This window comes from Aythya ferina, assembly GCF_964211825.1.
Source record: "Aythya ferina genome assembly, chromosome: 14".
In the NCBI taxonomy this organism is placed as follows: domain Eukaryota; kingdom Metazoa; phylum Chordata; class Aves; order Anseriformes; family Anatidae; genus Aythya; species Aythya ferina.
Genome location: NC_140312.1, coordinates 6,041,249 through 6,056,219, shown reverse-complemented (window position 1 = coordinate 6,056,219; position 14,971 = coordinate 6,041,249). Strand labels below are relative to the sequence as shown.

At 64.7% G+C, this 14,971-nt stretch overlaps 1 protein-coding gene across 5 annotated transcripts; it reads left to right on the top strand.

The window, feature by feature from the left end:
• Positions 1-796: 796 nt before the first annotated feature.
• On the top strand, positions 797-12,892 carry ANXA6 (annexin A6). Of its 5 annotated transcripts, none has more exons than XM_084535658.1 (26): positions 797-943; positions 3,296-3,356; positions 5,088-5,172; positions 5,370-5,464; positions 5,634-5,747; positions 5,832-5,922; positions 6,022-6,101; positions 6,178-6,234; positions 6,377-6,470; positions 6,700-6,795; positions 6,897-6,955; positions 7,170-7,292; positions 7,497-7,555; positions 7,769-7,847; positions 8,517-8,598; positions 8,751-8,845; positions 9,238-9,351; positions 9,598-9,688; positions 9,808-9,887; positions 10,034-10,087; positions 10,869-10,886; positions 11,288-11,384; positions 11,649-11,744; positions 11,956-12,014; positions 12,299-12,421; positions 12,540-12,892. In XM_084535658.1, the coding sequence occupies exons 2-26, from the start codon at positions 3,339-3,341 to the stop codon at positions 12,597-12,599; spliced, it is 2,019 nt and encodes a 672-aa protein (XP_084391784.1). In that variant the 5' UTR covers positions 797-943; positions 3,296-3,338; the 3' UTR covers positions 12,600-12,892. The 5 variants fall into 5 exon arrangements, with proteins under 5 accessions (XP_084391784.1, XP_084391787.1, XP_084391783.1 ...); XM_084535657.1 differs by having other exon boundaries at positions 814-974; XM_084535659.1 differs by lacking the exon at positions 797-943 and adding an exon at positions 2,664-2,858.
• Positions 12,893-14,971: the final 2,079 nt, after the last annotated feature.

Here is a 14,971-nt window from a genome sequence, read left to right as displayed (position 1 = left end):
GCTGCCCTGCAGCCCCCTGCGATGCTGCTGCAGGCAGCAGGAGCCAAAGGGGCTGGGCTGAGAGGCAGCAGCTGCTGCCCCATGCATTTTGGGGGGATCCCAGCTTTACAATGCTCCTGATGGTGTCACAGCAGGGACATCAGAGCCTGCAGGTGCCCCGCCAGCTCCCCTGGTCCTGCTGCAGCCTCGGTGCTGGCTGGGGAAGGTGGGAGGGAGCCGGGGCTGCCAGGAGCAGCGCGGAGCTGCTTGCCCTGCATCCGCACCCGCAGCTCTGCTGCAAGGTCTGATCTCTGTGTCTGCGGCACGGGAGGGAAATTTGGAGAAATTGGCACCCCCGGAGCTGGGGTGCACTGAGCACCTCTCCCCAGCTCCCTGCAGCATTTATCTCTGCCCCGTGGGTGCTCCTTGCTCAGCACCTGCCCCCTGAGAGGGTCCCGGAGGGGGGCAAAGCCTCCCTCGGCGTTTTCAGGGGGCGGCGGGGACGGATGCTCCCCCAGGGAAAGGGGGTGAGTGCTGGAGGTGGCTGGCAGCAGGACCAGGTAGCGGTGCCCCCATCCCCCAGCATTAGCCAGGAAAATGGGGGCGATGACATTTCCGCAGCTGAAATGCAATCCCGGTGTCACCCTGCGCCCTGCGTGTCCCCGCGCTTGGCACGCAGCCCCCAGTGCGCACCGGCGGGGGTCTCGTCCCCCCGTCCCCCCACACCATGGGCACCCAAAATCAGGGGGACGGGGTTGGCCTGGCGGTTGGCTTGGCGAGGGTGGGAGCACGGCTTTGACCCCGGGGGCCCGTGGCAGGCGGGGACTGGAGGCTTCTCGGTGACGTTGTGCCGAGGGGAGGAAGCAGCCGCACGGCAAGGGCGAGCGCACGGCCACGGGAGCGCCAGGAGCGTGCAGCGGGCGGCTGGTCCCGCTGCCCCACCCCGCAGGCCTTGGAAGCACTCGTGAGTGTGCAGCGGTGTGCAAGGAGCTGAGGTGTGCAAGGGGCTGGGCTGGGGGGCAAAGCGACCGCATTTGGGGGAGAGGGGAGGCAGGAAGGGGGGCAGCCTTGGGTGGGGGCGCGCAACGCCAGCGGAGGGTCCCTCCAAGGGGTGGCTGCAGGGTGGGTGGGCACCCAACCCCCTTTTATAATATTTTTATTATTTAAAAAATTATTTCTTTTTAATCAAAGCCTGGGGCCGTGCTGCGGAAAGAGGATTTGGGGGCGCTGCTGCGGGTTTGGGGCCCATGGGTGTGTCCCGGCCGGCCGGGGATGCGGCTTTGTCTGCTCCTGGAGCTGCAGCACTCGCAGCAGTGCCCGTCACCGAGCTGGAGCTGCCCTCCCTGAGGTGAAGCAGCCCAATTTCTGTCCCCACTGAAGTTCTGCTCGGGGAAAGGCACCGTGCACCGCCACCGAGGCGGTAAAAGCACAGGGGACTTTTTGGCACTGGGGTGGGGCAGGGGATGTCGGGGAGCTGCCTTGCCTCGGGGGGAGGATGGGGACGGCTGCTTTTGGCCCTGCAGAGCCCCATTTCTGCCCCACGGGCTGGCTGAGGGGGGTGCTGGGCGTGCCACGGCCTCCATTGCGCTAACGGTGCGGCCGTACCAAATTGGTGCCGGGCTCCTGGGATGGGATCCCCCAACCCCAAGCCCTGATGGGGCCACTGGGGTGTGGGGTACGGCAGGATCCGGCCAGCTACAGCGGGCTGCAAGCTGTCGGGGGGAGAAAACAGGGTTTGGGGGAAAAAAAAAAAAAAAGAGGTTTGGGGTAAAGGCTGCTCGCTCTGCAAAGGGCTGAGAGCAGCTGGGAAGCGGGGAGTGCCACGGGTGGGGCGTGCATCCTTCAGGGCTTTTTGTCCAGGGGGACACAGATGCAACCAGGGCCACTCCCTGGGTCCCTGTGGGTGCCAGGCGCAGGGGGAGCCCCCGCAGCAGCGTCAGGAGCAGGGGACAGGGGCGCTGCAGGGGCTGGGTGTGGCAGGGGATCCTCCGCCGCTGCTGAGATGAGCCGGGAGGGCTCAGCCCCGCTGCTGCATGCAGCATCAAGGGGAAAAAAGGCAGGGGGGCTGCACTGCAGGGCTTTCTCCGTGATGCAGAGGGGTAAAGCTCACGAGAATCTGCATCGTTTGCAGATTAGGATCTCTGGTTCTCGTGGCTGCAGCAGCACAGGGGCACGAAAGGGTGGGGCTGAGCCCCCTGGCACCCCCCCAGCCGCACGGCGCACTGCAGCCCTGCTGGGCACGCGGGGGGCTCGCCGAGCCCCAACCACCACGGAAGGACAGCCGAGGTGCACGGCTTCCCCAGCCGAAAAGGGAAGGACAGCGGGGAGGTGGGGGCAGCTCTGGTCTTCTGCAAAACTTCCTGCGCTCAGCCAGACGCCCGCAGAAACGTGCGGGGCAGGGGGTGCCCCGCGGCACCGGCTCGCCCGCCTCGGGTGCCCCCCGGTCCCAGCTCTCGCACGGGGTGAAGCTGGGGAAGCTCTGGTGCTTTCCCCTGCTTGCTCCCCGGCCGAAAATCCTCCCGGAGAGGCCTTGCTGCGCCTGGTGCTTCCTTGCAACGTGTCGAGGAGGGAGGCCGGGCGCTGGCTGGAGCTGGAAGGGGGACGGCGCTCGGGGCCGGAGGCGCTGAGCGGCTCGGATGACGTTCGGGGACTGGTTCCCAGCCACCCTCCATTTTCCAGCTGTTTCTCTCTTTCCGTCGGCTTTCTCCGAGCAAACCCTGCTGCCTGGGGACTTTCTCCCCGGGGGTGGGGACGCACGGAGGTGGCCGGTGGCTATAAACGGCACCGCTTGTAGAAAACAAGCCGCGGGTTACCCGAGAAACCGAGCTGCGTTTCCTGGGCTCGGCTCTGCTCGTTGGGCTGCCGGCAGCCTTCATTTGGTGTGTGGAAACCCAGGCAACGCCAGCGGGTGCTACCCAGCCCCAGAGGGCTTTCTCCAGATGTATTTAGAGCCTGGATGACCCCAGGGTTTGGGGGGCTGCGGGGTGGGACCCCAGGAGCCAGGGGAGCGCGGTGGCGTGCAGCGAGGTCAGCGCTGCAGCACGGTCCCTGCGGAGGATGCTCGGCCCATTTCCACTTATTCAGCGTTTTCTTCCCCTCCCGGTTTGTCATCCCCCAGCTGGCAGGAAGCTGTGCGGGGGCACGTCTCTGCTGTGCCCAGCCCGCGGGGTCCCCGACTCGCTGCCTGGTGCCAGAAGCAGCTCGGGTCTCAATGCAGCTCACATCTGGGGAGCCCCGTCCCCATCCCAGGGGTGGAGGTGCCCAGGGTGCTGAGGGGTCGTTTTGCTCACATCTGCTTTTCTCCTCCCTCCTGCAGCTCCTCCGTGCCCTCGGCCCTGTGATCCCCGGCCCCACAAGCCATGGCACCCAAAGGAAAGGTACGGACGGGGGAGGCCGGTGGGGGCAGCAAAAAAATCCCTTTGGGGCCACGGTGGGATGGGAGAGAGAAACGGGGCTGTGGGACGGGGAGGAGGACGGACATTGCGCTGGGATTTGGGCTTCAGCTGGGGACAAACCCCATTCGTGTCCCAGCCTGCTGCAAGCCCTCCAGCCTGGGGGGTTTCTCCCCCCTCCAGGTTTGGGGCTGAGCGAGGCAGCAGCTGCCCGAGCAGGTGTCCCCATCCCGGCGTGGGAGGGAAGCCGCGGCTGGGCAGCTGTCACCAGCTCCCCGTTCCCTTGAGAAAACCCACGGTTATCACCCCGGGTGCAATTAACCACGGCTCCCCCCCGGCTGATGAGGGGACGGAGGCCTCTAGGTGGGGAAACCGAGGACCCCCGGGGGGGTCCCGAGCCCTCGGAGCCGTGCTGCGGGGTGGGAGCGGAGCCACGCCGGGAATTTTGCCTCCGCCTGCTCGGCCCCAGCCGGGATTATTTTTAGCTGCGAGGTCCCAGACAGGCTGGGATGAGTCAGAGGCTGGAGGAGGGGACGTGGGGGGCCCCCGAGCCGCTGCAGCAGGGGGATGGAAGGGGTGGAAGGGACGGAGGCGTGGGGAGGGCGCAACCTCGGGGTGCTGCTGCCCTGCTGAGTAATGCTGCTGCACCTCCTGGACCCGTTCCCACGGGTGCAGGGGGTGATGCTCAGCGCTCAGCTCCTGCCTCAGTTTCCCTCACCCCCGGCTGCTCACCGGGCAGGGCTGCAGCCCTGCTCCCCCGGGAGACCCCAGCACCCCCCGGCCACCCTCGTCCCTTCCTTATTGCCTCCGGGCGCCTCCTTTGCCTTGCAAATCTTTATCACTTGCCTTGCAAATCCTTATCAACGCCCGGCTCAGGCTGAGCAGGGGAGGTGTGGGAAGGGCTGACGGGAAGCGGGGCTAAATGCAGCCCTCCAGTAAACCTGCAACACAATCCGTCCCCGGGCCTGCACACCTCCTCCCCAAGGACAGCTGGCCTGGCACCCGCCACAGGGGACAGCAGCGCTGGCAGCACCTCCTGGGAGGGCGAGGAGCCTGGAAAATAGAGCCAGAAAAACACAGGCGGGCTGCTCCTGTTTTCCTCCAGGTCCTGCCTGCGATGTGATGTGCTGGGGCTCCCTCGGGTTCATTCCCGGAGGCACCCCCTGGGTCGGGGATGCCGGCCCCTGTCCTGTCCCCCTGCGGGAATTCCCAGCGGGGGGGTTTCTGCTCGGCTGTCCCCACGCCGAGGTCCAGCAGGGCCGTGTCTGGTTCCTTCTGAGCCCCCGCGGGTGGTTTCACATCTGCTTCCAGCCAGGGACGGTGCTGGTCTCGTGCGGGGTCTGGTGCTGTGCTCACCTGGGGTAAATTCGGCGCTCAGACGGGCTGTTTGCAGCCCTGCTGCTTCTCGGGGCTTTCTGTTTAGCAGCTCTTGAGGATTTGTAGATTTGTCTCATTGCCCAGACCCCATGTGGAGCCTGCTCCTCCTCATCGTCCTGAGGGTTTCCTTGCTCGCCGCGGGTGGCAGAGGAACGACTTCCCCTCCTTTGCTTTGAATCCGACGCCTCTAATTCCTCGTGGCTGCATTGCAGGGGGCTGGCCCCGGTCCCTGCCTTCAGGGCCTCTCCCTGGGGTCCCCCTCTTGTGCCCGAGGCTGAGCTCTGCCTCCTCCAACCCTTCTGCTCCGTCCCCCTGCATCTCCTCGCCTCCTCTCCCCAGGTCTACAGGGGCTCGGTGAAGGAGTTCCCGGGTTTCGATGCCAGCCAGGATGCAGAGGCGCTGTACAATGCCATGAAGGGATTGGGTACGGATGGCTTAGCAGCGTGCCAGGCCCCCTGGCTCCCCCTCCTCTTCCTCCCTGTGCTGCCCCTTGGCTCTGCTTCTCCTCCTGCCCCAGCCGGGAGCGGTTTTGGGCACGGCAGGACCGTGATGCTGAGCCCAGAGGGGGGTGAGAGCCAGCTGTGGGGCCGAAGGCAGCACCCAGCCGTCTGTCCCCCGCAGGCAGTGACAAGGAGGCCATCCTCGACCTCATCACGTCCCGGAGCAACAAGCAGCGCGTGGAGATCTGCCAGGCCTACAAGTCCCTCTACGGGAAGGTAACGGCAGGGACCGTCCCAAATCCGTGCCCCAAAAGCGAGCTGCAGGGGCTGCCACCCACGAGCCGTGGCCCCGCTGGGAGATGCTCCCCTGCTGCGGAGCTAAAGGGGTCCCAGCCCCTTCCTCCTCATCCTCATCCTCCTCTTCATCCTCCTCCTCCTCCTCCAGGACCTCATCGCCGACCTCAAGTACGAGCTGACGGGCAAGTTCGAGCGGCTGATCGTCAGCCTGATGCGGCCCCCAGCCTACAGTGATGCCAAGGAGATTAAAGATGCCATCGGGGTAAGGGCAGGGTCAGCCCCCCGGGACCCTTCTGGGGATCCCCGGCCCATCCCACAGCTCACCGGGCTGCGTCTCTGCCCGCAGGGCCTCGGCACGGACGAGAAGTGCCTGATCGAGATCCTCGCCTCCCGCACCAACCAGGAGATCCACGACCTGGTGGCCGCCTACAAGGACGGTGAGGGCTGGGGAAGGGCAGGGGCTGCCCCGTGTCCCCTGGGGAGCAGAGTTAATAGGATCCAGCTCCCCGAGCCCTGATCTTTCCCTTTTCCACCAGCCTACGAGAGAGATCTGGAGGCCGACATCGTTGGAGACACGTCGGGGCACTTCAAGAAGATGCTGGTGGTTCTGCTGCAGGTATGTCCGTCTGTCCGGACCCTGCTGGTGATGGGGGCCCGAGTCCGGCAGGGCTGAGCCCGTGGCTGTCCCGCAGGGCGCCAGGGAGGAGGACGACGTGGTGAGCGAGGACCTGGTGGAGCAGGATGCCAAGGTGAGGCTTCGCGGGTGCCATCCGAGCAGGGATGGGGCTGGATGGACCCGGAGCTTTGGTGGGCAGTGGGGCAGAGCCCTGTGCGAGCAGAGCCCTGATTTGGGTCCTCTACACCCCTCTCCATCCCTCTCCATCCCACCAGGACCTGCTGGAGGCCGGCGAGCTGAAGTGGGGCACGGACGAGGCGCAGTTCATCTACATCCTGGGCCGGCGGAGCAAGCAGCACCTCCGCATGGGTGAGCACCTCCTCCTGCAGGGCTCGGGCACCTTCCCCTGCCAAGGCCACCCGCCTGGTCCCCTGGGCTCTGCCAGCTGCTGGGGTGCCCTGCGTGCCCCACGAGGGCTTGTGGGGCTGGGCTGAGAGGTGGGGACGCCCAAGCCACCGGGACACCCTGCCCGTGTGCCCCAAGGGGATGGTGGCCGTCCCCAAAGGGCTCAGAGGCTTTGTCTGCTCCCCTCCCGCAGTCTTTAACGAGTACCTGAAGATTTCGGGGAAGCCCATCGAGAGGAGCATCAAGGGAGAGCTCTCTGGAGACTTCGAAAAGCTGATGCTGGCAGTGGGTATGTTGGCACGGGGGGCAGATGTGCTGTCGTTGGGCTGTGCTGGGCAGTGAGCAGGGGTGCTGGGGTCCCTCCCCTCACTTTGCCCGTTTCCCCTGCAGTGAAGTGCATCAGGAGCACAGCGGAGTACTTTGCCGAGAGGCTCTACAAGGCCATGAAGGTGGGTGCCTCGTCCCAGCCCCAGGGGAGCTCCCCTCGCCACGCTGTGCATGGGACCTGTGTGTCCTGGGCTCTCTGCTCTTCCTCATTCAGACCCGGGGCTGAGGGGCAAATCCGATAGCACCCCAAATCCGAGCACCCTCCCCAAGCCCCCTTGCAGGCAGGACCATGGGTTTGCTGTTCTGGGGCTTGACGTGGGGGCTCCTCCCGTGCAGGGGCTGGGCACGAGGGACAACACGCTGATCCGCATCATGGTGTCCCGCAGCGAGATCGACATGCTGGACATCCGGGAGGTGTTCAGGACCAAGTACGAGAAGTCTCTCTACAACATGATCAAGGTGAGGCCTGGGGCTTCCCAGCCTCCCTCCCCACACTGAGCCCCCTCCCCAGCCCCGGTGCTGGGGGTCCAGCTGGGAGGAGGCATCTGGGGGAGCCCCTTTCTCCCCGTGCCCTCCCCATGGCACCATCCTGTACCCATGGCACCATCCCATGCCCATGGCACGTCCCTGCCACGCACCCTTCTCACTCTTGCTCCTTTCCAGGAGGACACCTCCGGGGAGTACAAGAAGGCGCTGCTGAAGCTGTGCGGAGGGGACGATGAGTAAGACCTCCCGTCACCCCCCGTGCACCCCTCCTTGTCCCCACGGCACAAACCTCCGGGCCGGATCCTGGCAGAGCTGGTGCCGTGGTCGGTCCCCCCGTGCCCAGCACCCAGCGGGTGCAAAACCCTTTTTGGCCAGGCTTTCTGGGGGATGGGGCGACCTCTCCGCGGGGCGCAGCTCACCGCCCGTCCCCCCTTGCCCTCCCCTTGCAGTGCCGCGGGTGAGTTCTTCCCCGAGGCGGCGCAGGTGGCCTACCAGATGTGGGAGCACAGCGCGTTGGCCAAAGTCAAGGTCAGCACCCCCAGACCACCCCTGAGCCCCCCCCTCCTCTCGCCGCTTCCAGCTTTTGGGACCCGGCCGCTCCTCTGCGCCGCGGGGCACGGCCACCCCGCTCCCTGCCTCTCGCTCTGCGCCTTCTCTCTCCGCACTTCTGGCTCTTCGGTTCCTCGGGCGTGAGGTCGGCGTGGCGTAAGCCTCGGAGGCTGCCCGGCCTCTGCACCACCGCTGCGGGCTCCACTAACTCCTCTTTCTGAAGCCTCTCTCTCGCTGTGGCAGCAGGTCCCGCATGCGCCCCGGGCACCCACCCCACGGCAGGGTAGCGCAGGAGGGCGCAGACACAAAGCTGGAACCCTTTCCGCGCCCTCTCCTGGCTCTCAGCTGCTGCACCCAGCTCTCCCCGAGGTGCCTCAGCACGGGCACGGCACCGAGCAGCGCTGCGGGACTCCGGGGACCGCCTGCAGCCTCCTCCCCACCCTCTGCCCGCCTGGCTGCGGCGTGCCCTCGGATGGAGGGGCCGCCCGGGTGGCGGGGACGTCCTCCCCCAGCCCCAGGTGCTCGCACTAACCTCACCACCCGCTTGCGCATCGCCTCTCCGGGCGGCACCGTCCCTGCATCCGTGTCCCCCCCCCTGCCGCCACCCCGCTGTCTCGGGGCAGCCCCCGACCCCTCTGTGCCCCGCAGCTCCAAGGCACCGTGCAGCCCGCCGCCAGCTTCAACGACGACGGCGACGCGCAGGTGCTGAGGAAGGCGATGAAGGGTCTGGGTAAGCAGCAGCCCCTTCTGCTGGCACCACGGGGAGATGCTCCCCGACGGATTGGGGCAGAAAATTCACGCAGGGGGATGAGGAGCTGTGGGTGGGTGGCGGTGTGCCCGGTTGTGGCCTCGGGGCTGCAGCTCTCGCTGCTGTCCTTGCAGGCACGGATGAAGGGGCCATCATCGACGTGGTGACGAAGAGGAGCAACGCCCAGAGGCAGCAGATCATTAAGGCTTACAAGGCTCACTACGGCAGGGTACTGCTGGCCCCGCTCCCACCCCACCGTCCGCGTCCTTCCCCCTCCAACCTCCTTCCCTCGCTGAAAGAAATCCTGCTGGGGACGTGGTGGGCGGCCCTGCTGTGCCCCATAATGACTCCCCCGTGGCAGAATGAGGTTTTCCAAGCTGCCTCCCACTCGGGGTGCACCAGCAGCCCCAGGGAACATCCCTTCCCCTTTGTTTTCCCCATCCTGGAGGCCTCCAGAGCCAGCATGTCCCCAAACCCCCCCTGAATGTGACCTTAAGCAGCCCCAAGGTCTCCCCAGAAGCCTCCCCCCTCCCTGCTTCTCTCCCCGCTGTTCTCCCTGCTGTCACCTCGCTCCGTCCCTGCGAAGGATCGGGGCTGTGAAACACCCGAATGCCTTTGCAGGACCTGATGGCGGACCTGAAATCGGAGCTGTCGGGCAGCTTGGCCAAGCTGATCCTGGGGCTCATGCTGACGCCGGCGCAGTACGACGCCAAGCAGCTCAGGAAGGCTGTGGAGGTAACCGCGGGAGCGATGCGGGCGGCTCCAGCCTGCCCAAATTGAGCAGTTTTACACCATCCATGGCAAAAGCGGGGTAGGGGAGATGTTGGCTGGATGCTGCAGGCTTTTGGCACGCTGTGGCACTGGGGTTGGAGCAGCTCATCCTTGGGGGGCACCAGCGGGGTGATGCCGTGGTGTCCCCACGCAGCCCTGGCACCCCACATCCCACGTCCCACCTCTCCATCCCACCCCGCTCTCTTGCAGGGGGCCGGCACGGATGAGAGCGTCCTCATCGAGATCATGGCCACGAGGAACAACCAGGAGATCGCGGCTATCAACGAGGCGTACCAGCAGGGTACGGCACGGGGGGAGCACGGGGGGCACCGAGGGGCATCCTCAAACCCATCCCGTGGTCTGGTGGGCGGTGGACCCGCAGCCAGGGTGCAGTTCTCAGCTTTCCCCCCCTGTCCACAGCCTACCACAAGCGCCTGGAGGACGACCTGAGCTCCGACACCTCGGGCCATTTCAAGAGGATTCTCGTCTCCCTGGCTCTGGTACGGGGATTCTCCCGCTGGGGGTGGTCCCCTGCATGCTGCGGGGGGGATTTGGGGGACGTGGTTTGGAGAAGACAGAGCACGGGAGCACTTGGTGGGGGGCACCTCTCGGATGTCCTCTCCATGATTTCTGTATCCAACCACAGGGCAACCGCGATGAGGGGCCGGAGAACCTCACCCAGGCGCACGAAGATGCCAAGGTAAGGAGCTTTTTTAATTACTTATTATTTATTATTATATTTTGCGCCCCAAACCCCGAGCATATTGCATCCCCAGGGCAGCACACGGTGCTAAAATCTGGGACTTCAGCTCCGGAGGCAGCCCTGGGCTGGCCTGCAGGAGGCACCCACGTCCGTGCGGTGCATGGGATAACCCCGCAGCTCCGGCTGCTTTGCACTTCAACCCAAAAAACCCTCCCATCCTGGGCTGAGTGGGCCAGGACTGGAAGGCACTGAGGCACCAGGAGTTCTGGGCCCATTGCCTGGCTCGGCTTTGGTTTTGGCTGCCGGCAGAGGGAGCGGTGCTTGGCTGGCCGCGCGCTGCAGAGAAAGAGAGAGCCAGGAACGACACGCACACGGGGACGAGCCAGGCGGGCAGCGAGCTGTCCCAGCCCCAACTGGTCTTTTCCTGGCAAAGCCACCCCGGGCAGGCTGGTGGGAAGCAGCTGGGGGTTGTTTTCAGCCAGCCCTGCCCCGGGCAGCGTTCCCATAGGGCCCCGTTGGCCGCGGTGCTGGGGTCACACAAGGATGCTCCCCGAGGAGCATCGGGCTGGTACCCAAGCCCCAAGGGTGTGGGGCTCGCTTTGCATGGCCAAACCCCCCTCCCGACAGCCAGCGGTGCTGGGACAGATCAGGCTGACCCCTGGGAGAGGTCATTTTAGGGGTTTTGGCTAGAATTCCCCCACTTTGTCAGGGGAGGATAAAGGTTGTGCAGCACCTTCTGACCCTGTTGTCTTCCTGTCTCTCTCTCTCTCTCCACCAGGTTGTTGCTGAGACCCTGGTGAGTGCCTGCCCTTTGCCTTGCGCATGGCTGGGGGGGGGATGCTGCGGTCCCTGGGTGCGGGGCTGGGGCTGGGGAGCAGCCCCAATACCCGGCTCCTCCGGCCACGCTTGGGGCTGCAGGGTCTGTGCATGAGGATGGGGAATATAAAAAAGGATTTTGATTTTTTCTCCCATAAAACCCGTAGCACACTGTCTCTTCTCCCAGATAGCGTGGTGGTGCAGCTTCACACCTTCACATCCATGCACAGAAAATGCCATTTAGCTCCCCAAAAAAGCCCATAAGAGGCCACCGACCCCATTCAGGACCCGCTGTCCCAGGAGGAGCCACCTGGCGTCCCTTCCCCTGTCCCCTACACCCATCCCCTTGTCCCCCCTCCTCACTGTCGATTCCTCTCCCAGAAACTCGCCGACGTCTCCAGCAACGACTCCAGCGACTCCCTGGAGACCCGCTTCCTCAGCATCCTCTGCACCCGCAGCTACCCCCAGCTCCGCAGAGGTAGGGCCGCCGCGCTCAGCACCCCCGGGTCCTGGGCTGGGTGTCCCCACGGGTGACACCCCGTGTCCCCACGGATGATGGGGGCAAGGTGGCAGGAGGACAAGGCACAACCCTACGTTTGGGGAGGCTGGTTGAGGTCACCCACACCCGCGTGGTCCAAAAACCTCCACGGCTGGGGCTCGGGTCCCCTGGGAGCATTGGGGCTGGGATGAGCGGCTCGACGGTGGCCCCCCCTTTTATCCCCCCCTCTTTTTTCCCCCGTAGTGTTTCAGGAGTTCATCAAAATGACCAACCACGACGTGGAGCACGCCATCAAGAAGCGGATGTCAGGGGACGTGAGGGACGCCTTCGTGGCCATCGGTCAGTGACGGGCACGGGGCAGCAGCCCCCTCGCCTGCCCCTGCCAAGCACATCCCCACACGTCCCTGCTTCTTTGGGACCAGCAAGAAATGGGGTTGGGGCGTTTATTGGGGCCGTGCCCATGCCCCTGTACCGAGCAGGGGCGCAGCTCCCAGCTGGGACGTGTCCCATGGGTGCCCCGAGCCCACCCCGTCCCCGCTCTGTGTTGCAGTGCGCAGTGTGAAGAACAAGCCGGCCTTCTTCGCCGACAAGCTCTACAAGTCCATGAAGGTGTGTGGGGGCTCTCACGCAGTGGGAGGGGGCTGTAGGGCCTCTGGGGCTCTGGGTTAACCCCCCAGCAGCAATGGGGCTTGGCCTCCCGCTGTCCCCGGGGAGCAGGGCTGAGCTCAGAGCGATTCCACATCGTTTTTCTGGATAAATGTGGGACGGGGCAGCTCGTGCCGTGCCAGCAGCACATCTCCAAGGGGATAGTCCCAACTTGGGCTGTGACAGAGGTGCCACGAGGGTCCTGGACTGTGTTTTTGGGGGTTATTTGCTCGAGCTCCTCTCCACAGGGTGCCGGCACGGATGAGAGGACCCTGACCCGCATCATGATCTCCCGGAGCGAGATCGACCTGCTCAACATCCGCGCCGAGTTCGTGGACCTGTTCGACAAATCCCTGCACCATATGATCGAGGTGAGGGCACAGGGACACCCCTCTCGGGCTCGGCACCATCTCCAGCCTGGCCCCCGAGCCCTGGGCAGGGGCTCCAGGACCAGAGGTGGTGGTGCTGAGCCCTCTCTGCCCCCCGCAGAAGGACACCTCCGGCGACTACCGCATGGCTCTGCTGGCCCTGTGCGGCGGGGAGGACTAGGGGGCCGCGCCGGCCCCGACTTCTTCTGAGCCAGCAGCACGCACACAGCCACCGCCTGGGCCTCACTGCAGCTTCGGGGGCTTGGGGGGGTCGCTGGGGACCCCTGTGAGCCCCCCTCACTTGGAGCGGCACCATATCGCAGGGAGGGAGGGGAGCCTCGGGGAGGGGGGGTCACCGTCTGTCTGTCTCGGTGCAGAGTAATTCGTACCCAAACGTGCCACTTAACCCAGGAATATTTACCCGCGGGGGCAAGACGGTTTTCGGTCTGGTGAATAAAACCTTACTGTCGCTGAGCGGGGGGTGAGAGCAGCCCCTATGGTTGGTTGGGATGGGGCTGGTGTGGGGTCCCGGTGGCTCCGTGCTGCTGCAGGCAGAGTTGGGGAGGGGGGACCAGGCTCCCCAAAACCCCCTGAGCCCCCCTGAGCAGCACCAGGCCAGGCACAGGGGTTGGAAACGTGCCTAGGGCTGTCCCCGAGAGCTCCAGGCCGTGTCTCTGAAAGCCCCTGGCAGGTTTCGTGCTGCTCCCCTGCAGGCTGCGGTCAGGGGCTGGGCTCTCGTGCGGATGAGGCTTGTTATAAACCAGAGATAGAAATCAGACTCGATGGCACCCACTCGCCCTCGCAGACGGTTTCCTGTGCTTTCAAGTTGCCACGGAGGCAGCCGGAGCACACATGCCACAGAGGCTACACCCCCAGCCAGTTTGTGTTTGCGCTTCCCCCGGCTCCCGGAGGAAAGAACTGGAATTTCCAAAAGCGGGAAATTCCAGCGCTTTCAATTGTTTCCAAGCCCGAACAAAAAGCCTTCAATACCCGCGTTTTCCTCAAAAAAAAAAAAAAACAGCCCGCTGAGTAGAGGTTCGCCTTCCAAAATAGCAAAGGGGCACGGGGAATAGGAACAGCGCTGCTCCAGCACCTCAAACCCCGCCGGGGTCGGGAGGCAGCAGCGTGCACAAACCACAGCAGCTAAAAGGCCTCGGCGTGGGGTGGCTGCGCTCAGCCTGCCCTTGGTGCCTTCCTGTAAAACATCGTGCCACAAACACGCTTTTCTCGGGGGTGAATAACCCCAAAGAGGCTTTTTCGCCCTCTGGTAGGGGTTTGGGCTCCTCGATGTTCGCTGTGGGTGGAGGTTACCCACCCCTCAGCAGCTCGTGTTTTGGTGGGGAGCTGCCGCAAGGGCTGCGAGCAGAGCACGAAGGTGCTTTGGAGGGAGGATATGACCCTGATCCTCATCTGCCCAGCTCTTCCCGGGGCACAGCACCGTAACGGTGCAATCCTGATGGAGAAGAACCAGGGGGAGCAGAGCTGGTCCCATCCAGGCTGTGCACTGGGAGCTGTGCTGGCCCTGGGCAGCCCCTAAAGCCCCTTCCTGGCCGTGCCATAAACCCGTGATGGGTGATTCCATCGCTCACAGCCTCTTGAAGCCCCAGCACCCCCCTGAGGGCCATATCCCCGCCAGCCCCCCCTCCAGAAGCCCGGCTGACCCGGGCACCCCGCTCCCTCCACACCAGGAATTCCCCTGGCACCCGCTGCCGCTCACCGCAAGGCCAGCGAGATAGCAGAGTCACGGCGTGTTTGGGGACAGGGAGGGAGAGCGAGATGGGATTTCCTCCTCCGAGGAACTCCCTGCCCTGGAAGAGCTCTCCTGGCAAGCCCTGCTGCCCAAACCCCTCCGTCTCGCTTCCTGCGCCCTCCAGCAGCTGCTCTTGCAGCTGGGGCAGAGGACAGCCAGCGAGGTTTTAATTGCTGCGAGTGCCCAGAAACAGCGTTTGGGATGGATCGAGTGGAACCTGGAGCAAGGGGAACTGTGACGAGGGAGGGCAGAATGCTCAATGCTTGTGTGCTGTTTCATGCACAGACTGCTGACTAGAAATGTGTATTAACTGGCAAAATCTTTAATCAAGTACGAATTTCCCAATCTGGGACTGTTTTGCCCACGACAAGCCTCCACACGGGGCAGGTCACAGAGCCTTCAGATGAGGCAGCTTCAGCCCTGCGGCACCCCAGCTCTGCAGGAAAAAAAGAAAAAGACCCGTGTTGCACTGCAGGAACAGCTCTCCACCCGTGGGATCCAGCCCATGGCGAATGGTAAAACGGGAAGGTGAGGACAAAATGTCAGGGCCAGGGGCCTGCAGCCCTGCACTGCCCAGCATTGCTGCGGGCAGGGGCTGGCTTCCAGGCACGGCCAAGGCTAGGTTGCACCGGTTGCGACATCCAAAAAACCCCACGAGCCCTCGTTGTGTGTGCAGAGGGTCGGATCCTCGCCTCTGAGTCAGCTCCAGATCCTCTTTGGTACCGTACCTGCGAGGGGCAGGCACACGGACGCTGCCATCCCAGCGAGATGCTCCCGATTTTCACCCACCGTGCTCCCCGTGT

Bases quoted from the DNA above. Each gene is read 5' to 3' on its own strand.
- ANXA6 (XM_084535658.1), top strand. The intron at 5,465-5,633 runs GTAACGGCAGGG...CTCCTCCTCCAG, and splicing joins ACAAGTCCCTCTACGGGAAG to GACCTCATCGCCGACCTCAA. The intron at 9,888-10,033 runs GTACGGGGATTC...ATCCAACCACAG, and splicing joins TTCTCGTCTCCCTGGCTCTG to GGCAACCGCGATGAGGGGCC.